General features: G+C 39.8%; 4 protein-coding genes and 2 pseudogenes across 6 annotated transcripts; 1 reads left to right on the top strand and 5 right to left on the bottom strand.

Moving 5' to 3' along the window:
• The first annotated feature begins 379 nt into the window (after positions 1 to 379).
• Positions 380 to 1,386, top strand: LOC121653975 (annotated as a pseudogene).
• A 2,384-nt stretch (positions 1,387 to 3,770) lies between these two features.
• On the bottom strand, positions 3,771 to 8,090 carry LOC121654958 (histone H2B 1/2-like). Of its 3 annotated transcripts, XM_042009341.1 has the most exons (3): positions 7,779 to 8,090; positions 4,903 to 5,033; positions 3,771 to 4,254 (listed from the first exon to the last, which is right to left on the bottom strand). In XM_042009341.1, exons 1-2 carry the CDS (start codon positions 8,083 to 8,085, stop codon positions 4,921 to 4,923), a joined length of 420 nt encoding a protein of 139 aa, XP_041865275.1. In that variant the 5' UTR covers positions 8,086 to 8,090; the 3' UTR covers positions 3,771 to 4,254; positions 4,903 to 4,920. The 3 variants fall into 3 exon arrangements, with proteins under 3 accessions (XP_041865275.1, XP_041865277.1, XP_041865276.1); XM_042009343.1 differs by lacking the exon at positions 4,903 to 5,033 and having other exon boundaries at positions 3,772 to 4,254; XM_042009342.1 differs by lacking the exon at positions 3,771 to 4,254 and having other exon boundaries at positions 4,270 to 5,033.
• Positions 8,091 to 10,163: 2,073 nt separating this feature from the next.
• Positions 10,164 to 17,338, bottom strand: LOC121654961 (annotated as a pseudogene).
• Positions 10,623 to 11,467, bottom strand: LOC121654959 (histone H2A-like). Its single transcript, XM_042009344.1, has one exon. The coding sequence runs from the start codon at positions 11,438 to 11,440 to the stop codon at positions 11,054 to 11,056; it is 387 nt and encodes a 128-aa protein (XP_041865278.1). The 5' UTR covers positions 11,441 to 11,467; the 3' UTR covers positions 10,623 to 11,053.
• On the bottom strand, positions 13,895 to 14,594 carry LOC121654960 (histone H2B 1/2). Its single transcript, XM_042009345.1, has 2 exons — positions 14,037 to 14,594; positions 13,895 to 13,994 (listed from the first exon to the last, which is right to left on the bottom strand). The coding sequence occupies exon 1, from the start codon at positions 14,574 to 14,576 to the stop codon at positions 14,202 to 14,204; it is 375 nt and encodes a 124-aa protein (XP_041865279.1). The 5' UTR covers positions 14,577 to 14,594; the 3' UTR covers positions 13,895 to 13,994; positions 14,037 to 14,201.
• Positions 17,339 to 21,670: 4,332 nt separating the features above from the next.
• Positions 21,671 to 26,690, bottom strand: taf9 (TAF9 RNA polymerase II, TATA box binding protein (TBP)-associated factor). Its single transcript, XM_042009340.1, has 7 exons — positions 26,591 to 26,690; positions 25,776 to 25,857; positions 25,282 to 25,418; positions 24,969 to 25,103; positions 24,806 to 24,887; positions 24,605 to 24,718; positions 21,671 to 22,044 (listed from the first exon to the last, which is right to left on the bottom strand). Exons 1-7 carry the CDS (start codon positions 26,624 to 26,626, stop codon positions 21,887 to 21,889), a joined length of 744 nt encoding a protein of 247 aa, XP_041865274.1. The 5' UTR covers positions 26,627 to 26,690; the 3' UTR covers positions 21,671 to 21,886.
• Positions 26,691 to 27,465: the final 775 nt, after the last annotated feature.

Raw genomic sequence — 27,465 nt, 5'->3', positions numbered from 1 at the left:
ACTGTAATAAACGTTTCTCTGCTGCTTCCTAAAACAAAGCTTTGATAAAATACGTAGACTGTATATTAATCAGTACACATTATTGTCAATACTGAGGGAAAATTGGGAGGAAAATTGATGTTTTTGCACTGCATCACACCAGAACCCATTCAAATCGACTGACAGCAATGGCCATTTGGGAACTTTTAAGAACTAAATGATCCACGTGACAACGTATTCAAGGCGTGTTGTAACTCTATTATACACTGGGTTAACCACCCGAGAAGCTCAGCCAATCACAAGTGAGGAGACGGCACAGCTACATTAACATCCAGTCTCAATAACTTCCCCGTCTCAACAGAAAATCGCATCCATTATTATTCAGAGTGGAGAGGAAAAAATGCCTGAACCTGCAAAGTCCAAAAAGGGTTCCAAGAAAGCCGCGACCAAGACAGCAGGAAAAGGAGGAAAGAAGAAGAGAAAGACCAGCGAAGGAGAGCTACGCCATCTACGTGTACAAGGTCCTCAAGCAGGTACATCCCGACACCGCAATCTCTTCTAAGGTCATGAGCATCATGAACTCCTTTGTCAACGACATCTTCGAGCGCATCACTGCCAAGGCTTCTCATCTGGCCAACTACATCTGGCCAACTACAACAAGCGTTCCACCATCACCTCCAATGAGATCCAGACCGCCATCCGCCTCCTGCTGCCCAGTGAGCTGTCCAAGCACACCATATCCAAATTGACCAAGGCCATCATTAAGTACACCAGCCTCAGGCAGCAGCCTGTGGACACGCCCGACAGGGAACTGCAAACCTGCTCGAGAAAAGTGAGTCTTGGTCTTGGCTCTGTCTTTGCCGCAAGTCTTTCCTCTTCCAGACATTTTGGGATTTAAATAGCTTCTCTTGAAATGTTCTAAGAAACTTATAGTGTAAACCAGAACAGCAGCGCTTTTATAGAGGAGCAGCTGTTTAGAATAGCCTTTATTGTCATTGTACCAGTTGAAACAACGAGACTGAATTCGCATCTCTCTTATGAAAACTAAAATAAGCAATGTACACTACTGTTCAAAAGTTTGGGGTCACTTTGCCATGGGATTCAATAGGGAAGTGACCCCAAACTTTTGAACAGTAGTGTACATACATATATAATATACGCAATCTATAAGATAAAAGTAAAAATATAAAGGAAGATTATATTGCACAGATAAAAACAAAGTGACTGAAGTGTAAAGTGCAGAGTGAAGTGGGTTTGTTGTCCTGGTTTATTTTTTGTTCAGTGCTGCAACAGCTTTTGAATAGAAGCTGTCGCATAATCTGTTTGTCCTTGCTTTCGGTGACATGTTGCGCCTGCCAGAGGGCAACAGGTCAAAAAGGTGGTGGCCAGGGTGAGAAGTGTCTTTAACAATTTTATTGGCTCTACTGAGGCAGCGGGAGTTGTAAATGTGCAAGAGAGAGGGCAGCCGATAATCCTCTCTGCTGTCCTTACTACCCTCTTACCCTCTGCGGCCTCTTCCTCTCTGCATCAGTGCAGTTGGAGAACCAACTTGGCGAAGGTCAGCAGACTCTCAATGGCAGAGCGGTAGAAGGTCACCAGCAGCTGGGTGTTTAGTTTCTCCCTCTTAAGAACCGTCAAGAAGTGGAGCCGCTGCCAGGCCTTCTTCACCCCTGCCACAGTGTTTACAGTCCGAGTGAGGTCTGCTGCGATGTGGACTCCCAGGTATTTGAAGGACTCCACTCTCTCTACACATTGGCCATCGATGAACAGGGGTGGAAAGGCAGCTCCTATCTTCCTGAAGTCCAGGATGACCTCTTTGGTTTTGGTGGCATTCAGTGACAGGTTATTCACTGAACACCACTCTTCCAGGCGCAGGTCTTCATCCCGGTAGGCTGCCTCGTTCTCCCCTGATATCACGCCCGCAATTGCCGTGTCATCTGCAAACTTGACGATGATGTTCTCTGGGTGGGCGGGGCTACAGTCGGATGTGTAGAGAGAGTAGAGTATTGGGCTCAGCACGCAGCCCTGGGGGGCGCCGATGCTGAGAGTGCAGATGGATGAAAAGTGTGGACCAAGTTTAACCCGTTGTGGCTGGTTGGTTAGGAAGTCTTTGATCCAGGCACAGGTGAGGGGTGAGATCCCCAGGTTAGATAACTTGGGGATCAGGATGTCTGGGATTATAGTGTTGAAGGCAGAGCCGTAATCTATGAACAGTAACCTGGCGTAGTTGTTATGCCGCTCCAGGTGAGTGAGTGCTGAGTGAAGGATGGTGGATATGGCGTCCTCTGTTGATCTGTTGGGCCGGTATGCAAACTGATGTGGGTCCAGGGTAGAGAGGAGACATTCTTTGATGTGGCGCAACGTTACCCAACCCTTGCAGTTTCAGGCATTTTTTCAAATTTGGCAGTGGGTGGAGTTATGCAAAAAGTAGGGGGTGCAGTTAAGCTTTAAAGTGTAACTCCACTCCCTACTTTTTGTGTAACAGAAATTAATTACACACAGCAGCTCAGTGGTCACTCGATAGATGCAGAGCCTTTAATATTAGTCAGAGTTGCAACATCCGTTGACTTCACTGTAAATGCAGTCACGTAGGTCATGGAGTCTTCATTAGATCCAAACAAACCCCACACTGTCAGATTCTACTATGGATCAGACAGCAGCGATCGGTTTACTGAGGGTGAAAACTAAATAAACATATTATTACTGCACATACACGTTTGTCACTGCATGCATTATTATGTTAATGCCATGTTTGACAATAGATTAAATAAGTGTAACCAGCACAATAATTTCAAACATTTTTGGAGAGAAATAATAATACCAACCAACAAGCTAGCATTTATTAAAGATCAAACATGATGGTCTTGATTAGCCTCTATATTTTTTACTGCTAATCATTCCTTACAATTCACCTTTTTAATTAAATGATTAGGTTGTTAGGGCTTACTTTCATCTAATTATGAAAGCCTGCCATGTGGTAACATTTAATGTCCCAGCAGTATGGAGACAGGACCGTGTCTCTCAGCTGCATTTCAATTGTTTGTATTTAAAAGTCCAAATCTGCACTCTCACCTAAACTGGATTTAAAAAAAACAAAAACTTGATCATGCTTAATTTATGTTCTTCCCTTTTTGTCTTATTCTTCATTTTAAATTATGTTTCATATATTCTTATGTTTTTAATGTCTTTGTAAAGCCTTTTTAATCACTATGTTGTTAAATTGTGCTGTACAAATAAAGTTGCTTTTCATTGAATGTAAAAGGAAATGTCTCACTGAGTAACAACTTGGTTTACCTAAAAACTCACCTGACCTACTGGTGGGACTTACACCAACAGGCACAAGAAAACAAGTGAAACCTTTTAAAAACAAACTTTTTATTGACATAAGACAACAGAGCAAGGCAATTAAGTAAATAAATCAAGTGTGAATATTAAAATGATAAAATATAAACCTTGGGGAAGGAAAAATGACAAACTGATGGATGTCAGTGTTCCTGTCTGCTGCTCCTGAACATTTTTTTTAAATGACAGTAAATGGTCCGTATTTATATAGCACTTTTCTGTACCAGGATACCCAAAGCTCTTTACATTAGACATCACATTCACCCATTCACACACACATTCACACACTGATGGCGGAAGCTGCCATGCAAGGCGCTCGACCACGACCCATCAGGAGCAACTAGGGGTTCGGTGTCTTGCCCAAGGACACCTCGACATGAACACGACTTGGCCGAGGATCTAACCGGCAACCCTCGGGTTACAGGACGACCGCTCTACCTTGCTGTGCCACGCCGCCCCAAGTAATGGGTAAATTAGCTAAGGAACATAAGTGTAGAACAGCTGTAACATAAGCTAATATTAATGAGTGTTATGAAAAAAATTAACAAGTGTTAAAAAGCAATGCAAGAGTAAAGAAGGAAGATAAAAGAGTGATAGTGAGTGAATAGAGATGCACAGGGAATTGGTGAAATATAAGTTAATTAGGAACCAAATTTAGGTGATCACTAGTCAGTTGTTGGTGGAACATGAAAAGCAAAAGGGGACAAGGCAGTTTCAATAAATATTTAAACAGTTTAAATAAAATTTAATGAAGAAAAGCCAGTAGGCTCTGGATAATTACCTAACCGGTCACCCACTCTGTGATTTTCTATTATAAGTAATGGTTATGTATAACATTTTACAGACAAGAAAACAATCATGGTGAACTGTGCAACATTTGGATGCTCCAACCGGTCTGAGAGGGGCTTCACAACGTATGGATTCCAGAGGAACCTAGAACAGAGGAAGAGGTGGCTTGTAATGGTCAGCAGGAAGGATTTTAATATAGCTGCACGAATGAGCAACAATAAGAAACTGTGTAAGGTACGTTATATCTACAGATGTGACAGAACAATTACTTGTTAACAGTTCCAAGTGCTTCATATCAAATCAATAACCCTCTTTACAGGAACACTTTAATGAAAACCAATTCAGTTGTACATGGAGAGGTGGACAAAAGCTGAGACCTGATGCCATTCCAACATCTTCCAGCATCGTCCTGCACCAAGGAGGAGGAAAAGTCCAGCAAGGAGGACACATTTTGCAGGGGTTTATCACCTACCTGATGATCATTCATATTGTAAATCACATTCTGGTATGATAAAACTGAACACATTTTACATTTCGAGGATAACCTATATTCCTAAGACAACAATGAAGATTCAAGTTTGACACTCTCAGGCATCAGTAATGTACACAGAAGGATCTGGCAGCTTTACTGACAAATTCCCATTTTGCCATTGCAAACACTTTGATATTGGTTATCAAATCCTTGATCCCAGAATTTCTATAGCTTTCTCTCTTAGTGTTGTGTACCGATAAATAAGGAGTGAAAAATATGTTATACTATGTAAAAGTAGCATAGTGCAAGATCAATAATACCTGGTTCTTTTTCTAGAGTCAGGGGAACACAATGAGGTGTACGGGCTGAAAATACCCCGTTTGTAGAGAAAAGACAGCCAGCACCACCAGTGCAAGGGCCAGACCAGGAGATTGAATATCTGAGGAACCTACTGAAATGGGAGACATATTTGAAGAAAAAAGCAGAAATAAACCTGACCCAACAAAAAAGAATAAATATCAGGCTGAAAAGGCCAAACAATTCTCCAAAAGAAATTTCATTCCATACTTGACAGGGACCAAATTCAAGCCCTAATGATCAAGAAACTCATTGGGAAAATGAAACAATTAAAAAGGGCATACAACTACAGTTTGCTGCTGACCCCACAGGGTATAAAACCACACAAGACACGGGCATCCTACTGCCAAGCATCTGAACCTTACAGCAGAAGATGCAACATATCAAGCTAGAGCCAGGAGTACTGGGTGAGGTGTTTGACATACTAAAACTTAAGGCAGCTGGCATGAATACACCAGAGAAGGAGTGTGTTCTTAGCCTGGATGATATGGCAATAAGTGAGGGAGTGAAGCTGCATAAGTGTGAAATGAAACGTGGTTTTAATCATGTGCAAGGCTGTAGCTACCATTGAGGACACCGAGGTCTGGACATCGGTATTTTTCTGCTGTGTATGCAATAAAATTAATAAAATAAATGCTTGTGAGCAACATGGTAATCTGAGAAGTCTAATTAGCAGTGATGTGCGAATTGATACTGAAATATCAATTCCTCCCATATCAACTTTTTATATTCTCGAACTTAGCGCTCACAGCTGCAGTCAGAACAGGAGACTTCCACCTCTTGCTCCAGACTGGAAGCTGCTGCTGCTGATCCTGTCCTGGCTTACAGTCACATCTTAATGCCTGTTAATGAAGAGTAGAGGAAAACCTTTTTAAAAGTCAAAAGTACTGAAACATGTTGTAGACTCTTAAAGAGAAAACAGCTGGAGCTGCTAGTTAAAGAACTTAAAATGACACTAACTTTAGATCTGATCATTTTCTGGGCAGGGATATTTTCTCAAATAAGATCTAATCAAATTAAACTTTATTTTTGCACAAATACGACTCCGTAATTTCTGTCTCTAAATTGAATGTAGGTATAAAATACTAAAAATGACCAACACCTGGTTTGATGCTGCCATGAGGAAACAATATCGTGGGGATCCATCTACACCAGGAGCCAGTTTACCCATGTCCTACAGCAGCTGCTGCCATGGCAACTACCCCAATGAGGGCAGACCGGGCCCCACACCACAGCCATAAGGCTGCAGTGCAGGGCCCCACCCACCCAGACAAGGACGATCACCACGGCAACAACCCTCAGACCAAGCAGGCAAAACCCCCAGCGTGGAGGATCCCCATGAGGAAAACACTGGAATTAAAAACAAAGATTAAATGACTTTAACAATAAGAACTACTAAGAATGAATAAATTAATTTTAAAGAGTAATAGTTGAGTAAAATGAAAATTAAATAACAGGAAATAAAATTACGTAAAAATTCAAATTCAAATAAAATTCAGTTAAAAGCTAAAAAAAAACAAACGGTCTCTGCACCTCAGAGCTGCAGAGATCGTCAGGCTGTTCCATAGACGAGGGCTGCAACAATATATTTCTATTTCTTTTTCTACTATTTTGAATTAAAATGCAATTAAATGCTTTTTATCAGACATGAATAGAGCTGGAGTTTACAATATTAATATTCATGTCAATTATTTTAATTTACATCCACTAAAAAAAAAAAAAAAAAAAAAAAAAAAAAAAAAAAAAAAAAAAAAAAAAAAGCTTTATGGGGCAAATCCCTGATTAAATTTAATTTAATAATTACAAAGCCTGTAATCATTTTTTTAATCAAGTTCCACTCCTCCAAATGATATGCTTAATAGAGATGTGACGTTCATGAACGAATCGATTCTTTTAAACAACTCTTTTAAATGAACGATGGGAACCGATTCACAGCTGTGAGCCGTTCATTTTCGTATGCAAATTTTTGACACTGCCTTCATCAAATCAAATGTTATAAAGCGCTTTTCATGCCATAGGCAACACAAAGTTCTTTACATGATTAAAAACACAATAAAAACACTCAATGAAATCTTTCACAAAGTCACACGCACACACGTATACACACACGCCAAGCCCAATCCCCCCTCCCCCCCTTCCAGCTAAAAATGACTGAATGAATAAATAAGTAGTACAGTTGAGTAAAATGAAAATAAAATAACATGTGTGACATCATAGAAGTCTGATGTCCAACACACGATGGGCAGAGATTATCATTTGGAAACAAATATGAGTTCTATCAAAAACATTTACTAGAATTTTAGAAATTAGATTTCATATAGGCACATTTTGATTGTTTGTCATTCTTATGTATTGTGAAATTTTGTAATATATTGTGAGAACAAGCCAGTCTTTTCAGTGCCTCTTTGAAAGATCCGGCTCCCTTCAAAGAGCCATAAATCCCATCTCTAAGCTTGACTAATACTGACTAAACACATTACCTACCTGCCTATGGTTTAAACATCTCAAACAGCTGAACAGGGAATAATAAAAACTCAAAATAAAAATAAAAAAAATAAAAATAAAATGCTTGGTTGTCATCAGTAACTCACTGGTGATTAACAAATATCTGAGCACAAATTCACTACCTGAGCAAATTAGTTCAGTACTTTGGTTTATTGCCTTACTGAACAGTTTTTATACTAGTGTGAACAACATTACAGAAAGGAGTCATGCTCTCACATTATGGTGGGTGGCCCTGAAAAGAGCCTTTGTTGTCGGTAAACAAGAATTTACTTGGAGCTCGTGTACTTAGTGACAGCCTTGGTTCCCTCTGACACGGCGTGCTTGGCCAGCTCACCGGGCAGCAGGAGGCGGACGGCGGTCTGGATCTCCCTGGAGGTGATGGTGGAACGCTTGTTGTAGTGGGCCAGACGAGACGCCTCGGCGGCGATACGCTCGAAGATGTCGTTGACGAAGGAGTTCATGATGCTCATGGCCTTAGAAGAGATTCCGGTGTCGGGATGGACCTGCTTGAGAACCTTGTACACGTAGATGGCGTAGCTCTCCTTCCTGGTCTTTCTCTTCTTCTTTCCTCCTTTTCCTGCCGTCTTGGTGACGGCTTTCTTGGAGCCCTTCTTGGGCGCAGACTTTGCGGGTTCAGGCATCGTTGTGAGCGCTGGTTAGCGAGTGAGAGAGAGAGGGCGGAGAGAGACATGTCTTAAACCGTCTGTATGCAAAGATGCCTGCGCCGTCCCCGGCATGTGATTGGTTTAAATAATCTGAATCTCTTCCAATGAAAATAGAAAGTGGCAGGTTGTCTGACAAGAGACTGAACAACAGAAGGACCTAAAAATGTTTATTTAGAAATACAAAATCTACAGTAAATATATAAATATAAAATTTACATTATATTGTTATGGTATATAATATACCATTTGTTGTCCTGCCATTTTCAGATGCAGATGTAACAAAAGCAGAAATTAAACATGATTTAGTTAAAATACTGCAGTATTGTAAATAGAAATTCAACATAAAGTAAATGAAAATACTTTAACCCAGAGGGGACTTAGAGGGGGCTTAGTGTTGGTACTAGGCTATACAAAAATATATTAATTAAGAATTATGTAAATTTTTAGTAAAATGGTTGTACTGTAGTGAATGCAATTATTTCTGTAGAATTTAATTAATTTTATAGTCAAAATCTTAAATATCTAATTGTTAAAAAACAAGTCTTTAGAGTTTAAATTTTTATCTCAAAATTGATGTGAAACCAAACAAGGTTAGATATTTATGCTCTTTAGTATTACATATCTTAATTAGAATTATGTACTTTGCTGGTAGTTTCAGTCTGAGTTACTATATAAAACATTATATATATATATATGTATCGCGACCCGTAATGGAATAAGGGGTCAAGATAATGGATGGATATATATATATATGCATATATATATATATATATATATATATGCATATATATATATATCTATATATATATATATATATATATATATAGATATATATATAGATATATATATATATAGATATATATATATATATATATATATACACACACACACACAATTATCTTCCCCCTTTCACGGAGATGCTGATGCATGCTTTTATCACCAGTCGTATTGACTACTGTAATGCCCTGCTCTCTGGTCTTCCCAAAAAGAGTATTGCACCTCTACAACTTCTACAGAACTCAGCTGCTCATGTGCTGACGAAGACCAGAGAGCGGGCCCACATTACACCAGTTTTAGAGTCACTGCATTGGCTCCCCATGTGTTTCAGGATCGATTTTAAGGTTCTCTTACTGGTTTTTAAATGTCTTAATGGTCTTGGGCCTTCTTATCTTTCAGATTTGCTTTTACCTTATGAACCCTCGCGGCCCCTGAGGTCTTGCGGTACTGGCCTCCTGACTGTACCTAAAGTCAGGACACATACTCACGGAGAGGCAGCTTTCCAGTGGTATGGTCCTCGTCTGTGGAATAGCCTGCCGGAGGAGCTCAGGGCTGCAGAGAATGTTAATGTTTTTAAGAGCAGGCTCAAGACCCACCTTTTTAATTTAGCTTTTACGTAATATTTATTCATTTTATTTTTATTCATTCTATTCCCCTAGCCTATTTATTTTTCTATGTTAACCCATTTTTATTTATTCTATGCTTTTATTCCATTTATATTATTTTTTGGGTTATTTGTCCGGTGTTTCCTCAGAGGGGGCTCTCTGCACCGGGGGCTTTCATCTGCTGTGGCTCCTCTGCCTCTCACTTGGCCGGTGTCCTGGCGGTCGTAGCCTGTGAGCGGCTCCCTGTGATAGTGTTTCCTTACCTGTGCTCAACCTCACATTAGTCTTTTAATATGTGCAAGTGTGTGTGTGTGTGTGTGTGTGTGTGTGTGTGTGTGTGTGTGTGTGTGTGTGTGTGTATGCATTTTTTAATCATTGAAAGCACTTTGTGCTGCATTTTTGTATAAAGGTGCTTTAGAAATAAAGATTTCACTTAGGCTGCTGCCTTAGTTTTTGAACACATCTTTGAATAAAGTATATATTGAGAACAAGCATCAACTAGATTAATTTAAATCACTAGGAATCGCATAAAACAGTGGTCTATTCAAAACTATTCAAATAAATATTAAGTTGTTGTTGGCATCACATATTTTTGCACGGAATACAACTCATTAGAAAACGGGGGTGGCTCTGAAAAGAGCCGTTATTTTTGGGTATTAGTGCAGAACCAGTTTAACCTCCGAAGCCGTACAGAGTGCGACCCTGCCTCTTCAGAGCATAAACTACGTCCATGGCAGTCACGGTCTTCCGCTTGGCGTGCTCGGTGTAAGTGACGGCGTCACGGATGACGTTCTCCAGGAACACCTTCAGCACGCCTCGGGTCTCTTCATAGATCAGACCAGAGATACGTTTTACTCCACCACGGCGAGCCAGACGACGGATGGCGGGCTTGGTGATTCCTTGGATGTTGTCACGGAGAACTTTGCGGTGACGCTTGGCGCCTCCTTTACCGAGTCCTTTCCCTCCTTTGCCTCTTCCACTCATAATTCAGTTCAACCTTTTCTCGTCTTCAGAACGATAATGAATTGATACAGCCATGAGATTCACTACTTAAATATGCTCCACGGACGTAAAGGGGAACAAGTTCTAGAAGAATACGTGCTTTACGTCAACATGTAGCTCCACCCACATCTTTATTTAGAATGACGCACTTTAAAATACCAAATTACTTTTTATTTAGTGCTTTGTTCATAAATCCAAATTCTGTACGTATCAGTAGTTAAACATTCATGTAAATAAACGCTACCTAAAGCGTTTTAAATAGCAGTGGTCAACCCCAGTGAACTTAACTTTTATTGTTTGTTTTAGTCTAGCCTTGCCTTTATTTCTTCTAAATAAAAAAAAATAACCCTACGTTAAAATTTATAATCATTTAGTTAAAATGGCTCCTTTCAAAATTCAGTTCAACTTGATAGTTTAGTATCTTGAATGGTGTATGTATAAGGTAGTAAAATTACATAAAAATGTTTTGACTGCAATAACTCGGTAATAGAGTTTCGTTGCTCATTAGTTATTTGGGTGGCTCTTAAAAGAGCCGTTGGTGTTTACAGACGCAGTAGTCTTTATTTAGCCTTGGCGGGTTTCTCGGTCTTCTTGGGCAGTAGAACTGCCTGGATGTTAGGCAGCACTCCTCCCTGAGCGATGGTCACTCCACCTAGCAACTTATTCAGCTCCTCGTCGTTGCGGACAGCCAGCTGCAAGTGACGGGGAATGATTCTGGTCTTCTTGTTGTCGCGAGCAGCGTTTCCGGCCAACTCCAAAATCTCAGCGGTCAGATACTCCAGAACAGCCGCCAAGTAGACGGGAGCTCCGGCGCCAACGCGCTGAGCATAGTTTCCTTTGCGAAGTAGCCTGTGGACACGGCCGACAGGGAACTGCAGCCCAGCGCGAGAAGAGCGAGTCTTGGCCTTAGCTCTGGCTTTGCCGCCGGTCTTTCCTCGTCCAGACATGTTGGGATTTTAGTAGCTTCTCTTGAAAAGTTCTAAGAAACTTGTAGAACAAACCAGGACGCCAGCGCTTTTATAGGAGAGCAGATGCTTGTTCATTGGTTACTGTGAACGTGAAATGTGGCTGTCCAATCAGAGAATAGATTAGTCAAATGCCGTCATTTATCATAAGACTTCCGCTTCAATCCGGAAACATTTCAAAGTAAAATAAAAACATGGATGGAAAAATTGATTCCGCTTTAAACAGAATAAAAACATTTAATCGAATCACATCAAAGTCATAAACCACACTGAAAACATCGAGATACTTTATTCATTGCCAGGGAATGATTTATGTGTAGTTAGTAGACTTCTATTAGTGATTTATCTTTTACATTGAGGTCTGTGTTCACACTGAGTACCATGTTTGTTTTTGTTTTGTTGTAGAAAAATGAATTATCAAGCGTTTGGATGAGTGCACTGTAACGAAGTTTATTACAGAAAAGAAAATCAACACTTGCACAAGGAAAGAGTCACATCAGACTCATGGAAAGTCTCGGAATGCCTGAAAAACCAGAGTTATAGTGGGTAGTTTTCTACCACTGTGTTGTTCACAGGGGTCATCACAGATAAGACTGACTACCTCCCCTCCCTTGGATCTTTATCACAACAGCCTGTAATACCTTGCAGAAGTGAAGTAAATTAATAAGTGAAGTAAAATAAAACTGAAATTTCTTCTACAGTTTGTATTGCATAATTTAATATACGGTTAACTTTTCATATCACTCTTTTGTTGTAGTTAAATAGCAGGACCCAGTGTTAAGACATAAATTCAAGTATTCTCAGTAGCACAGTCTCCCTCATAGAAAATCCTGATTTTGAGCCTCTCATTTTCCCTGTGTCATGGCAGTATTTATACATGAAGCTGTTCCTTCTATATCATCCATTATTTTTTTCATATATTGTTAATATATAAAATATAATAATCATCCACTATTTTGTTGAACAAGCTGCTGTAAATAGTGAATGATTCTTCACATCCTCTACACAACACAGTAAAGAAATAAAGTGTGTGCAGAAAGACTTCATGCAAGACAGAAAGATACCAGAGATCTTTCCTGCCAGCAGCCATCCCAACTGAAAAAAGTCACTGGTTATCCTCTAGTCAATATTATTTTCATTGAGCAGACAAACCTACATTGAAATTTCCCTCAAGGGTAAATAAAGTATTTAAATTTCTATTAGCTGTACTGGCCTATAAAAAAAAGGGATTCGTGCAGTTTAGTTCTTATAGGAGATGTAAAACCCCTTTTGTTGTCAAATTTGTGGTAGTGAAATAGACATCACAGATCTTAATTATTGACTAAAACCTGAAATATTTGTAATTAGTCTAAATTAAGCATGTTTCAAGAAGATAAACCATTCTTAACATTGCCATAGGTTTCCTATATTCTAGCAATGCAGACCTTATCTTTTTGTTAAATATAGAAATCAACTTCCCTGTTCAGGATATTAAGCTCTTAGTTCAGTTATGTGGCTCTTAAAAGAGCCGTTGTTCATATGATATGGTCTGTTAAATCTAAGCTCTCTCGCCACGGATACGGCGGGCCAGCTGGATATCTTTAGGCATGATAGTGACCCTTTTAGCATGGATGGCGCACAGGTTGGTGTCTTCAAACAAGCCGACTAGGTAGGCCTCACTACTTTCCTGCAGGGCCATGACGGCGGAGCTCTGAAAGCGGAGATCAGTTTTGAAGTCCTGGGCAATCTCTCTAACCAGCCGCTGGAAGGGGAGTTTGCGGATCAGGAGTTCGGTGGACTTTTGGTAGCGGCGGATTTCCCTCAGAGCAACAGTACCAGGCCTATAGCGGTGGGGTTTCTTTACTCCGCCGGTGGCGGGGGCGCTCTTCCTAGCAGCTTTGGTCGCTAGCTGCTTCCTAGGAGCTTTCCCCCCAGTAGATTTACGTGCGGTCTGCTTGGTTCTTGCCATTTCTGTCTCGGGAAGGACACAAAACGTTTTCGTAAGCTGCCGCAATGGGCGAGTTTATATACAGAGCGCCGGAGTAGCAGCAGTGCTGATTGGTCCAGACTGGAGCGACACGTGATTTGTATCCGAGAAGCTATTGGCTAGCATGAATTTTAAATTTTGAAAGTAATCCCTCCTCCAGTCCTGACTGCAGAAAAGAAAGAAAGCACGTCGACTTAATGTGGATATAAATTGTATTCATTCATTTAGAAATGATTCAAATCTTTTTTTAAAGAAAAACAGGGACAATCTTCTCTAACATGGCGTTTTTGTTCTTCGAGCTATAAAGTCTTTTATTTTATAACCAAATTTTTGACTGAAAAAGTGATAAATGATAAAATACGTTGTTGATCACATCTCTTCTTTCAAAAGACAGACAAGTATCCGGCGGATATTTTAGTATCGGTTTATTATTTTAAGCATCTGACAGTCGTTTATAAATATTTGTAAAGATATGAATTTGAGTTATTACACGTCACTACAAATACATTCAGTTGTTTTATCACATTGACATTACATATCAGTCACCCACTACTAGTTACAGGAGGTGGCCTTAAGAAGGGCCTTTAAGTCATTTGTCCACTGTTGGAACACTTGACGGTTCAAGAGAAATACCCAGCGCAGGCCATCTGCTGGACAAAACCATGCTTCTCCAGCATAAATTTGTTACTGCATACACAGTAAACAAAGCATTTCATCTGCTCCCAAGTTAAAAGTGGGTGGCCCTGAAAAGGGCCTTTGTTGTCGGTAAACTAAAGTTTACTTGGAGCTCGTGTACTTAGTGACAGCCTTGGTTCCCTCTGACACGGCGTGCTTGGCCAGCTCACCGGGCAGCAGGAGGCGGACGGCGGTCTGGATCTCCCTGGAGGTGATGGTGGAGCGCTTGTTGTAGTGGGCCAGACGAGACGCCTCGGCGGCGATACGCTCGAAGATGTCGTTGACGAAGGAGTTCATGATGCTCATGGCCTTAGAAGAGATTCCGGTGTCGGGATGGACCTGCTTGAGAACCTTGTACACGTAGATGGCGTAGCTCTCCTTCCTGGTCTTTCTCTTCTTCTTTCCTCCTTTTCCTGCCGTCTTGGTGACGGCTTTCTTGGAGCCCTTTTTGGGCGCAGACTTTGCGGGTTCAGGCATCGTAGTGAGTGCTGGTTAGCGAGTGTGAGAGAGAGGGCGGAGGGAGACATGTCTTAAACCGTCTGTATGCAAAGATGCCTGCGCCGTCCCCGGCATGTGATTGGTTCAACCGTTAAACTCATGAACGTTGGGGTCCGTGCAGAAGGCAAGTCATAATTTAAAATCATTCTCAGTAGTCTGTCTTCACAAAAATCTATAAATACAACTCAACAAAGTAAAAGCCCTCTTTTCCTTTCTTTAATTTTTAATACTAATTAAATTAAATGTATTATATTTATTATCATTATCATTATTATTATTAATATTATTATTATTTACCTCATCTCTAATTTTCCACAATAGTTTTAGATTGTGGAATCTAAAACTCAGTACAGTTTATAGTGTGGGTTAAAAAACACATGATTTCTGTGTGTGTGTGTGTGTGTGTGTGTGTGTGTGTGTGTGTGTGTGTGTGTGTGTGTGTGTGTGTGTGTGTGTGTGTGTGTGTGTGTGTGTGTGAGAAAGAGAGAGAGAGAGAGAGGGACGCATTTTTTCTTTTTGTGTAGATATTTCTTCCCCCACTTTGAGCTGCAAAATTGTACAAAAAGTGTTATATAAAGTCTGCTTGATTGATTGATTGAATGATTGATTGATTGATTGATTGGGTTGGTAAACTAAACTAGGTGGTTTTTGTTTTGTTTTGTTACAGGTAAGTTAAGATTTTACCACAGACACAATGCAAAATAGATAATGCTTGATAAAGGCTTATTTGAAATTAACCATGTGTTACAGGCAACATCAGCATTTTCTGTGTACCTGCAAATATCAACTGTTTTATTTTGTTCTGGTGCAGGAAAATAACTGGGAATAACCAGGAAAAGACCAAATGGGCCAATCTAAAAAATTTCCAGTCCTTTCTATCTGCTTTAACTCCTTAAATCCTTCAGTGATAGCTGCTGACATTTATTTATTTTACTTTTATTGATATGAATGAATGAATGAATGAAAAATACTTTATTAATCCCAAAGGGAAATTCAATAAATATTATTATTATTATTATTATTATATTATTATATTATTATAATATTATTCTAACTTCTGAAATCCACAGCAAATCTCGGGTGGTGACAGCTTATGGAAATACATGTGGACAGAGAAGGTCTGTTTTTTTCCAGCCTGATACTTAATGTAAACTTTCTTTTTACAGTCATCTATTTTCTCAGATTATACATAATGCTAGAAGCGGAATAGTTTTGATACATTTTTTCTTTGGTGTGATTCTTAATAAAAAAAAAAGAGCCTATTGGAACAAGGTATGGGTTTATCAATACTTTGCAATCTCAGCTGTCATTCATACTAAATTAGATATTGGGATGTTTCATTTAAAATACTGACACCACTGTGTTGATACAAAATATGTACCTGCTTTTACTGTTGACATTTGTGTGCTATTATTACTGGTTAATAGAGATGTGACGTTCATGAACGAATCGATTCTTTTGAACGACTCTTTTAAATGAACGATGGGAATCGATTCACAGCTGTGAGCCGTTCATTTGTGAGCCATTCTTTTTATATACAAATTTTTGACACTGCCTTCATCAAATCAAATCAAATCAAACTTTATTTATACAGCACTTTTCATGCCATAGGCAACACAAAGTTCTTTACATGATTAAAAACATAAGAATAAAAACACTCAATGAAATCTTTCACACAGTCATACGCACACACGTATACACACACACACACCAAGCCCAATCCCCCCACCCCCCTCCAGCTAAAAATGACTGACTTAATGAATAAATAAATGAATAAATAAGTAAATAAGAAGTAGTACAGTTGAGTAAAATGAAAATAAAATAAATAAAATGTGACATCATAGAAGTCTGATGTCCAACACACTCCGTTCATGTGAAGCATCTATGGGCAGAGAGTATTGTTTGGTAAACAAATACTGTGAGTTCTATCCAAAACATTTACTAGAATTTGCACTGACTGCTCATGTTTATCCTTTTTATCTATATTTTTTCTATAATTACTTAATCTTGTATAGTAGATTTTATATAGGTACATATTTTGATTGTTTGTCATTCATTATATATTGTGAAATTTTGTAAGATATTGTGAGAACGAGCCAGTCTTTTGAATGGCTCTTTGAAAGGAACGGCTCCTCAAGATCCGGCTCCCTTCAAAGAGCCATAAATCCCATCTCTACTGGTTAAAGTGTATGCAGTACTCAGTTAAGATCGTGGAAATTGATTTCAGCGTTTAAGGGATTCTGTATGATTTAACTGCATTTTAAGAGCCATTAATTTTCAGTGAATTATGATCTCTGAGAAAGTATTAAATACTTGAATATGGAATTTATGTTAGCATCACATATCTGCACGGAATACAACTCATTAGAAAACGTGGGTGGCTCTGAAAAGAGCCGTTATTTTTGGGTATTGGTGCAGAACCAGTTTAACCTCCGAAGCCGTACAGAGTGCGACCCTGCCTCTTCAGAGCGTAAACTACGTCCATGGCAGTCACGGTCTTCCGCTTGGCGTGCTCGGTGTAAGTGACGGCGTCACGGATGACGTTCTCCAGGAACACCTTCAGCACGCCTCGGGTCTCTTCATAGATCAGACCAGAGATACGTTTTACTCCACCACGGCGAGCCAGACGACGGATGGCGGGCTTGGTGATTCCCTGGATGTTGTCACGGAGAACTTTACGGTGACGCTTGGCGCCTCCTTTACCGAGTCCTTTCCCGCCTTTGCCTCTTCCACTCATGTTGACTGTTTCTCTTTGCTTGAACAAAGTTAAATACAAACTCCCGTCGCAATCGCTCTGTATTTATTTGTAATCTACGGACGTAATAGAGACCAGTTGGTCAGAGCAAACGTCATCGATAGAAAGGTCCTCCTTCAGTCTTAATGTGTTCAGTAGTAATTTTATAGTCATAACAGGAACAAAAAATTCATTTCATTGGATCATTTCATGCTGCAAATATATTCAGCAATGAATTTTTTATAAAGCCAAAAATATCAAAGGACAGTTGATGATTAAATCATCATTAAATCAGAATAATCTACAGCTTCTTCACTGCCATGTCCATATACAGTCTACATTTCACTCGAATTTTCTCGATATAGAAAGGGCTGTGGAGGTAAAACTATATCAAGGTAAATATAGAAATTGTAACAAACATTCAAAACATTGTTTGCAGACGCTTGTTTAATTCCACAGTACACTGATTAAATAATCTGTTCCTTCTTGAAGGTGCTGGTTGCCAGAAAACCCAGTGTTGTCAGCACTTGCAAAGGGACTGGCACGCCCTGTTCCTCCTGTAACACAGAGGACAAAGCATCACAGAGGTCCAAAGCATGACAGAGCTCCAACAGCATTACAGAGGTCCTTCCAGCACCTTCCAGAGGGAACAGCCACCCTTCAGACATGTTATGCCAGACATTTCTTGCTACCTTCTGCCCTCCTCTGCCTTTCAGACCCTGGTGATGACCACACAGTCCCCACCAGATAAAACCTTTTTACATTTTGCAAGGTGGTCCATCACGATCTAAGTCTCACATTCCATAAAAATTTGCTTCTTCATTCTTTTCCCTCCAGAGCCATCATAGAAATTATATCAATTTATAATAGGCGTTAACCTGACCTTTTATAGACATCATAGGAGCGTGGCAAGGCGCTCCGCTATTTTGTAGTTGAAACAGGTGTGGGACGCGAGTGTGCACTCTTTTATAAATCTGGAAGTTTTTGTGCATAGCAATTCCAATTTTCCCTATGTACACCACCTGTAGTCTGCTTTGCTACGCACAGTGACTGTGACTTCTAAATACTTGTTTTAGCTCCATAGTAAAAGGTGTGAGTGCCATGATAATAATTAATTCTTACTGTAACAAACCATCTGATTCTTTTGTATTTTAAGACTGAGGAGGATGCGTGTCCCCTCTTGGTTTTATTAACCCTGAACAACAGTCTTCCTCGGTAAAAAGGAAGACTGTTGTTCAGGGTAAATAAAAGACTGTGATCCCAGCAGAACAGGATGTCCTGTCTCCAATTTTGTTATAAACTATTCAGTTAAGTCAAACCCCACAAAGCTCGATTACATTCTCTCTCCACACCGCTGCCATCTTATGCAAAGTGTGCATGTGGTTGATACAGCAGAGGAAGACATGCAGCCTTTGAAACATGCAAGACAGAGATGTTGAATGCAGTCAGTGACTCCAGCAAATCATCTGCATCCCAGAAAATAAACAGGAAATAAATCCAGATCAGACTTCCAAAATTATTTTCCCTGCAAATATGAGCCTTTTTACTTCCTAATTCAGATCAGTGAGATAAAAATGAAATCAGCTGATTACCAGAACAATCCAATAATCAGTTATGTTCCAACTTGGTAACATTTCAATACACATGAACACATGATTAATTCTCTAGTTTTTATGTTTCACATTTTGGCCGTGAACAGAGAAGACGATAAAAAGGAATAAAGGAGAAAGTTGAGTGTTGGTTGGAAGAGGAGTGGGGGAGCAAATGACAACATTTGTAATTTCCAAGTAAAATGCATAAAAAGGACAGGTAACCATATGAATGAGCATGAAATGTTTTTAACAACCCATTTACTTGTTATACTCACTGTTTTATTTCCATGTTGTTCAGTGCAGAATCATGGGTGGGCTGGCTTCCGGTGTGACTGGATCCCCAAGATACCGTTTCCTCACCGCAGCGTCGAGCCAGATGTTTCCATTCTATTGATATTTTTATATTTACATTCAGTTAAGAGACAGTAACTAGGGATGGGAGTTCATGTTTGTACAGAATAGGGTATGGATGTGTGGGGGGAGTGTACATGTGCTCTGTTTTTATTATGTAAAACACTTTGTGTTGTTTTTTGCATGAAAAGTGTTCTATAAATTAAATTTGATTTGATCTGTTGTGATGGCACAGTGACTTCTCTTCACATAATAAATGTGTTCACAGTGGATGTTTACATTTATTCTGGCAGTGGACAGAGAACTAAGTGGATCTAATGTATGCAAAGTGAAGATTTAGCACAAAGATATTCATCAGTGCAGATTTCAACTCATTTCTGTGAGGTGCAGAGTCAAAAGCCTGTGTTGAGTAATAACTGCTCATTGGATCCGAAGACTTGCCTGAGTAGCTGATTTGAAAAACAATAGGTCAGTAAGTGAGGTGATTCAGTGTGGTTGATGGAGGGAGGACTGCAGGAGAAACTGGAAATCCTGGGACTTCTAGTGTTAAAACCTGGATCAGGCGCCATATAACATAAAAATTGTTCTCCTTTATGGTTTGCTAATTGTGTTAAATGTATTAAATTGCCATTTGTATTAAAAACTATTAATGGTTCGGTCCTAGGAGGACAACAAGACAAGAAAGAGAGAAATGGACAGAGCAAAAGATAAGGCAAGAGTCAACATCAGACAGACTTTTAGAAACTGGGATGTAATTTTCTGACTGGAGTCAGAAAGTTACATAGTGCTACTTTTACACATTCATAAGGTGTTCCACATGGTTCTGTTCTTGGGTCCCCTCTCTTCACCATCTGCATGTTATCACTTGGATAAATTATTCGCCAAAATGGCCTACGCCTCCAGTGACGACTGTACACCACATAACCATCCTGACTCCACCCTCCACTGCTCCCCCTGCCTATAGTCACTACATGAACTAAAAGTAAGGATCTCTGCCAATTTCCTTAAATCAAAAAGCAACAAAACAGAGCTCATTGTTGTATTGTTGCGCATCCATCTGTCCTCTGAGGTCTGCAGCCTGGGAGTCGTCCGAGACTCCACCTTCTCCTTTGGGTCACACGTCAAATCAACCAACAAATCAGCCTCAAACACATCCACAGACTCCAGCCATGTCTCACGGATGCCGTTTCCTGTGTTTATTGTCTGTCTAGTGAGTTCTTGCAGCTTGTTCTCGACACATTGCCCATTGCAGGACGTTTTCCAATTAGGCATCCAAGAACAATTGTGATAGGTCAGACATTTTAAGTGGGTATGGTTAATTTTATATATATATATATATATATATATCCCAGAATCTGAATATGACTCTTTGGATTAACTAATTTCTTTTTTTTTTCTAACACTTGGAACTCAAATCCTGCTTCCCATCACCAACACTGTGTATCTGGCCTGTATCACCACACTCTAACCCCCTTTCTTTAATTCACATTATGATATGATCCTGGTCTACAAAGTCCAAAAGTCAACTCTTTTCATTCATTACAAATAATCAGCTCTTCAAAGCAGCTTGTTTGTATACGACACAGAGGAATAAGAATAATAGCAATAAAAAAACCTTATTAGTCCCTCAGGGGAAACTGCTTTGTTGCCACAGTACAAGTGCAGTAAGCAGAAGCTCACAAGTGATTTCAAACAAGAACACACACACAAAGAATATGTCCAGTATCTGGTCTGACAGGGTGAGTATGTACTGTATATAAACATGTAAAGACAGTTTCCATGTGATCATTGTAAGTGTGACAGCAGCAGGGAGGAAAGACCTGCGGTATCTCTCCTTCACCCAGCGAGGATGGATCAGTCTGTTCCTGAAGCTGCTCTCCAGAGCAGACAGGGGTCTTTCAGGGGGGGACTCAAGGTCCAGCATGGAGGGCAGGTTTGCCAGGACCCTTGTGTCACCTACCTTCTACACTGAGTCCAGAGAACAGCCCAGAACAGAGCTGGACTTCCTGATGACTTTGTCCAGCTTCTTCCTCTCTCTCTGTGATGCTGCTGCTCCTGCAGACATCGTACAGGATGGCTGATGCACCACAGTCATAGAAGGTCCTCAGGAGTTCCCGATAGTAAACAGACCTGCTCTGACCATTCCCGTCCAGGGAGTCCTGTAGGGAAGTCGAGGAAAGCTATGAAAGGCTTCGACACATCCAGAACTCTGCTGTCAGGGTCGTCACTAAGTCCTGGCAGCACACCAGTCTGACCATCTGTTTCCCAATCAAACACCATGTGTTCACCTCAGCTTTCATTATCACCCAATTCTTTGGACTTTGTTCATGCCTGGACTGTTTTTATTCAACCTCACCATGAGTGTTAAAAAAAAAGTCCAACACAAGTCAAAGTTATCATAACAAAACAGTTTTTATTCAAATGTTGTTTACTGACGATCACATCAGCAGGTTTCCTCAGCTGTCCTGAAGCTTTGCTTGACCAACTGCTTCTTCTCAGTTTAAACTAATTTTCTACAAAACAACTGAAGTTTTTCACAAGTCTGGAGTGGCATGAGTCTTTTTCTGTGGATTTAAAGGGTTATAGACAGGGTGGTGCTGAAGTCTTCAGCGTCATAAAGCGTCGTAGTCATCATCGTCTTCGTGCTTCCTCTTCAGCGACTCTCCGCCGGCATTCTGCGACACCATGTTGGTGGTGATGAGGATGTTCTTGGAGCCAATCAGAGATGGATTGATGAGGACGTTGGACACAGCAGGTGTGGACGGCGTTGCTGTTGAGATAAAAATTTGTTTAGTGTTCTCTATGTCTTCATGGAAACCCCATCTCTATTTATCACCAGACTGTTCTTATTTCTTTTATTTTTAATTTAAAGACTGAAGAGAAATAATTCTCTGCTGTGACGAGTCCAAATGTTAAAATGGACCCCGATTCTTAATATTAGTGAGTTGAAAGCACAAAGACGAAAAAAGAAGGTAACATTTATTTCATAATTACACAACAATAAAACAAGAAATTAATGATTTCAAAATCTCATCAAGCCATCTTGTATTCCCAGTAGAAGATAAAGATCATATCAGAGGATGAAACAGACATTTCACCATGTGATGGAAAACATGAGCTGATAGTGAATCTGATGCAGCAACACGTCTGGAAAAAGTTGGAACAGGAGCAACAAAAGGCTGGAAAAGTAACTGGTACAAACCAGAAACACCTGGAGGAACATTTGACAACTAATCAGGTTACCTGGCAACAGGTCAGTAACATGACTGAGTATAAATGGAGCATTTCTGAGAGGCAGAGTCTCTCAGATGGAAAGATGGACAGAGGTTCATCAATCAAATTGAATCTAAAAGTTTTGGAACAATTAAAAACAATGTAGATTGTATAATATCATCAGAAGATTCAGAGAATTGGGAGGAATCTCTGTGTGCATGGGACAAGGCTGGATGCTGGTGATCTTCTGCATTAAAAGCAGACATGATTCTCTACTGGAATCCACTGCATAGACTCAGAAAGACTTCCAGAAACCACTGTCTGTGAACACAGTTCACCCTGAAATCCACAAATGCAGGTTAAAGCTCCATCATGCAGAGAAGAAGCCAGATGTGAACAGGATCCAGAACCAGCGCCGTCTTCTCTGGACCAAAGCTCATTTAAAATGCTCTGAGGCAAAGTGGAAACCTGGATGAAAATGTGAACTAGTTTCTGGAAAGCATGGACGGCGTGTCCTGCAGACTAAAGAGGAGAGGGAGTAGGTTGCGGTGTAGCCATATCCTACGTAAAGCGTCTCAGGACACATCGAGTTATACTCGATATATTGCCCAGTCTTCATTCATGTGTATACACTGAAATGTAACTAAGTTGAGACATAACTGAATATTAGGTTATTGTGGTAAATACAGTCTGAACTGAATTTGGCAGTGAAAATGCTCATTAATCTGTTTGTGGGGGAAAATTATTTTCTACGTGTAACAGTTTGATTCTGGACTTAGCATAATATTTATTTTATGGGATGTAGATGATTTGCTGGAATCATGGCTGCATTCAGCAGCTCTGTCCGGCTTGTTTCAAATGTTGCGCATGCTCCTCTCTGCAGTGTCAACCATGTGCACACTTTGCGCACAATGGCAGTGGGTGAGGAGGTAGCAGTGTGGAGAGAGAATGTAACTGAGCTTTGTAGGGTTCGCCTAACTGAATAGTTTATAACAAAATAGGAGATGTGACATCCCATTCTGCAGGAATCATGGAACTACAACTTTTAACCTGGAACTACAAATCCCACCAGCCTGTGCAAGAGTCTTCCTATATACGGCAACTGAGAGGGGGCATACATCCTCCTCATCCTTAAAATATAAAAGAATCAGACGGTTTCTTACAGGAAAATATTTATAATATCATGGTACTCCACACTATTTACTATGGAGTTAAAACAAGTTAGAACTCCCAGCCAGAGCAGATCAGGTCTCAGCCCCTGCTGCATGGATTTGCCTCACTGCTGACGGTGTCCGAGTTTTTTTAATTTTTTAACCACAGAACAGATCAGCTGCTTTGTGAAATCATTCCTCTGTCAGATCTAAAAACACTGATGGCGTACAAGATTATATTTTATAACAAAAATAATTTCCTTTAGTGCACTCTAGACCTACAACAGAGACCTGAGCTGGAAGGTAGACCTGAGGGGTGGGTGTGGAGGAAAGGGTTAATAACGGCAATTTGCATGAGAACACGTAGTTGATGAGGTGTTGATGGACTTCAGCCTAACAAACATTTTCGGAGCTGTGGGACTTCTAGTGTTAAAAGAAGAAGGGATGCTACACGATGCTGAACATCACCCTGGAACTACGTTTTCCAGACGTGTTACTGCCATCAGATTCACTATCAGCTCATATTTTCCATCAAATGGTAAAATGTCTCAGTTTCATCATCTGATATGTTGTTTATCTTCTACTGGGAATACAATACGTGTTGATGAGATTTGGAAATCGTTGTATTCTGTTCTGTTTACATTTTACACAATTCTGCTTCATTTTCATGACCTGTATCATCTTTTCGTGCTTGTGTACGGCTGCCACTGAAAACAACATCAATCTTTTCTAATCTGTAACAAATGTGGTTTTCGGTTTGTAACGCCAGCATTTCTCTGCAGACGTGAATATTTTTGGCTTTTTGGAATGAAACAAGATCCTGGAGGATGTCACCAAATACACAGTGGTTTGTTTACTCTTGTTATATATATATAAAAAAAACAAGTCCACTGATCTGTTCTGACTGATTCTCAATCTACTGACTCTGTGTACCATGAGGACATCATATTTCATTACGGTTCTTACTGGTTTTGGTTGTGGCCGTCTGAGAGGGTGGTGGGATCTGAACGGTGAACCTCTGACCTGTCAGAGACACTGGAGTTCCGACTTTAGTGGTGACCGACTGGACTGATGGAGTTCCTGAAGACAAAACACTAGTCAGAACATACAGGTACATTTTGTCCTTGTTGTGGCTCCATACTCACTCCATACTCGTCAGAGACTCACCGAGCGTGGGCGTGGTCGGTCTGCTGGAGACGGCGCCGACGCTCAGCCGAGGCACGGATATCCTGCCAGCCGACGATGACACCTGGAGGGAGAAACCCATCAGTTACACAGAAGGTGAGAGAAGAGATGGTGATGATAAACATAAAGATGGAAGAGTCCCCACCTTCTTCTGGATGGACTTGAGTCTGTAGTTGGGGGCGGTGAGGCAGTAGCGGTCTGGAGGAAGTCGAGGGCCAGTGTAGGGTTTGATGAGTGGGAGGGGAGTCTGGTTCTTCTGCCTTGCAACCTCCAACAGGAACTGAAGAGCGGGACAGAGGAGAGTGATGCATACAGGACATAAAAGAACTCAGAAATGTGACAGATTTATAGATCATCTGTAAAAGATGTTGCAGGGCGGAGATACACAAGATGTTGGATCTCAATATATCAGCTTCAGAGAGGAAGGAACATTCAGAGAAAAGATGATGGAGGCTTACATCTCGCGGTGGCGGTGAGGTGAATGACTGGTCCATGCGGCACTGGATGGCCAGTTTTATGTCATCAGCATCCACGCTGGACTTCTTGGCATGTGTGGCGTAGATTTTGGCGTCTTCAATGATCGTTGTCACATATCCTACAGACAGAAAAGCCAGCAGCTTAAAGAAAAACTTTGAGATTTAATCTTTGCCCATCAGCATAAACAAGTTTAGCATCATCTGTTAATATACTACAAAGAAAACCGCAAATAGGTGCAGCAATGTATTGAAATAAGTGCAAACATAAATATACTGACTTTATACAACTAAACATGTTTGAACTTGAATATTTAGTATGAGCATGTTTATTCTTCAACACAGTCTGTGCCCTCTTAGCTTTCTTGTAGTTTCAATAGTCCTCAGGACAAGTCCACTTAAAAATTAAGCTCCTGGGAAGAAAAATATAAAGAAATGAGGAGACTAAACTGCTTGTCAGGAAAGACTCAAGGACTCACTGTAAGTAAACTCCAGCATCTGGTTGATGACTCGCGGCTCATACTCAGTGATCCCCATGTCCTTTAGGATCTGGATCATCACCTGAGGAAAGGGAAAAGAAAAATAAATAAATAAATAAAATAAAATAAAATAAATCATCAGTTACCATAAATACTGAGGCTAAATGTGGAGTTACATTGTGTAACATAAAAAAGACAGAAAATTTTAAAGATGAAATATGAAATGGAATATGAACCCAAAATGGATCTATTAAAATGACATTAACTTTTTTTTCCTTACTGAGATATTGGTAGAAATCAGCACAGAAAACCATAGCATCTTCTTTTTAAATACGTAATACCTGCTTTTCAGTTACATTTGCCCACACAGTAGTCACAGTTTAGTAGTTTTAACCGAATTCAAACTAAACACAAATTAAACTCGTCAGGACCAGATGTACTGCTCGGCGGTGTTTGTGTATTATTAAAGCGCCATGGAAGAAAGAAAACATACTTTCCCTACTTATAAAAACAGAGTCTACCAATACCAGTCCAATATTAGGCAACTCCCCGAGCAAAACATCCATACAGACGTTCATGTTTAGATCTCAAAGAGCACTGAGCAACAAGCTAACAACCAAGCTAACATGCTAGCTGTCAGCAAAGCTCGTTTTAACTGTAGAATAGCTAAATGCTAAGCTAGCCGACAAGCTAAGTTGGCGAATGTGCTGCACAGATTCGGCGACCGTCAATGTATACGAACGTATTTAAATATCACTAAGGATCGCGCTGCAGTCTGTATTACAATAATGCCGTGTTTAACTTAAGCAGGGTACCTGAGCATCTTTAGGGATAGTTTTCGGGGCAGACATTTTAATTTCCACCGCAGCGCCTGCTCATCTTCTTCTTCTACGGTTTTAGATCATTCAAACACAAACAGCAGAAGCGCCATTTGAGCTCCGCGCTGCCTCCTGCAGGTAGAAAGCTACAAGACGAGAAACAAGATTTAAGTTCGTAAAGTTTTGATTTCATGCTATGCCTTGATCCACGATCCATGGTTGGACCAAGAAAAATGAATTTATATAAAAAAATGGAAATGACTAAGGAAATGTAGGGAATGTAGGGAATGTAATAGCAAACAAAATAAATATGTGTTACTGAAATATTAAAGATTCATCAAACACTTTTTCATGTATCACAAATATATAATTCTGTTTTAAAAATGTTTAGATTCATGCAGAATAATCACTTGCTCTATTATGTTCTGTATAGTTATGAAAATAGTCCAATACGGTACATTTTAGATGAGGTTTTTCACAATATGCTAATATTTATTTTAAAACATATATAATTTAATTATCTATTATTATTATTAAATGATACATTAATTATATTTAAGCAATAAATAGTCAAATGTATTATTATATTATGTTAACTTTTCTTGATACTCCCAATAGTAATTTATTACTAAATATTATTAAGATATATAGGTTCTAGCCTTCATTCATATTCAAAATGCTTACGTTTTTCTTCATTTCCTTCCAATGATATCTTACTTGATTCTGATTTTCATCTCCTTCATACTTTTAGGCTTTTCATTTCACCACTTTTACAAAATAACAAAGAAGAACTCTGAATATTAAAAAATTTTAAAGACATTTTGATGATCAAAATTCTTATTTCTATTATAATTTAACAGAAATGTAACTGT

This window comes from Melanotaenia boesemani, chromosome 15 (assembly GCF_017639745.1).
Source record: "Melanotaenia boesemani isolate fMelBoe1 chromosome 15, fMelBoe1.pri, whole genome shotgun sequence".
NCBI classification, from domain to species: Eukaryota; Metazoa; Chordata; class Actinopteri; order Atheriniformes; family Melanotaeniidae; genus Melanotaenia; species Melanotaenia boesemani.
The sequence above is the reverse complement of the archived record's forward strand: the minus strand, read 5'-3'. Positions and strand labels throughout refer to the sequence as shown.

Excerpts from the sequence above, each read along its gene's own strand:
- LOC121654958 (XM_042009341.1), bottom strand. The coding sequence starts at position 8,085 with ATGCCTGAACCCGCAAAGTCTGCGCCCAAGAAGGGCTCCAAGAAAGCC. Across the intron at positions 5,034-7,778 it reads CGTCCGCCTCCTGCTGCCCG|TAGGTTCCTCAGATATTCAA; the intron begins GTGAGCTGGCCA and ends CTCCCATTTCAG.
- LOC121654959 (XM_042009344.1), bottom strand. The coding sequence starts at position 11,440 with ATGTCTGGACGAGGAAAGACCGGCGGCAAAGCCAGAGCTAAGGCCAAG.
- LOC121654960 (XM_042009345.1), bottom strand. The coding sequence starts at position 14,576 with ATGCCTGAACCCGCAAAGTCTGCGCCCAAAAAGGGCTCCAAGAAAGCC.
- taf9 (XM_042009340.1), bottom strand. The coding sequence starts at position 26,626 with ATGTCTGCCCCGAAAACTATCCCTAAAGATGCTCAG. Across the intron at positions 25,419-25,775 it reads GATGCTGGAGTTTACTTACA|GATATGTGACAACGATCATT; the intron begins GTGAGTCCTTGA and ends TTCTGTCTGTAG. Across the intron at positions 24,888-24,968 it reads TCAAGTCCATCCAGAAGAAG|GTGTCATCGTCGGCTGGCAG; the intron begins GTGGGGACTCTT and ends TTCTCCCTCCAG.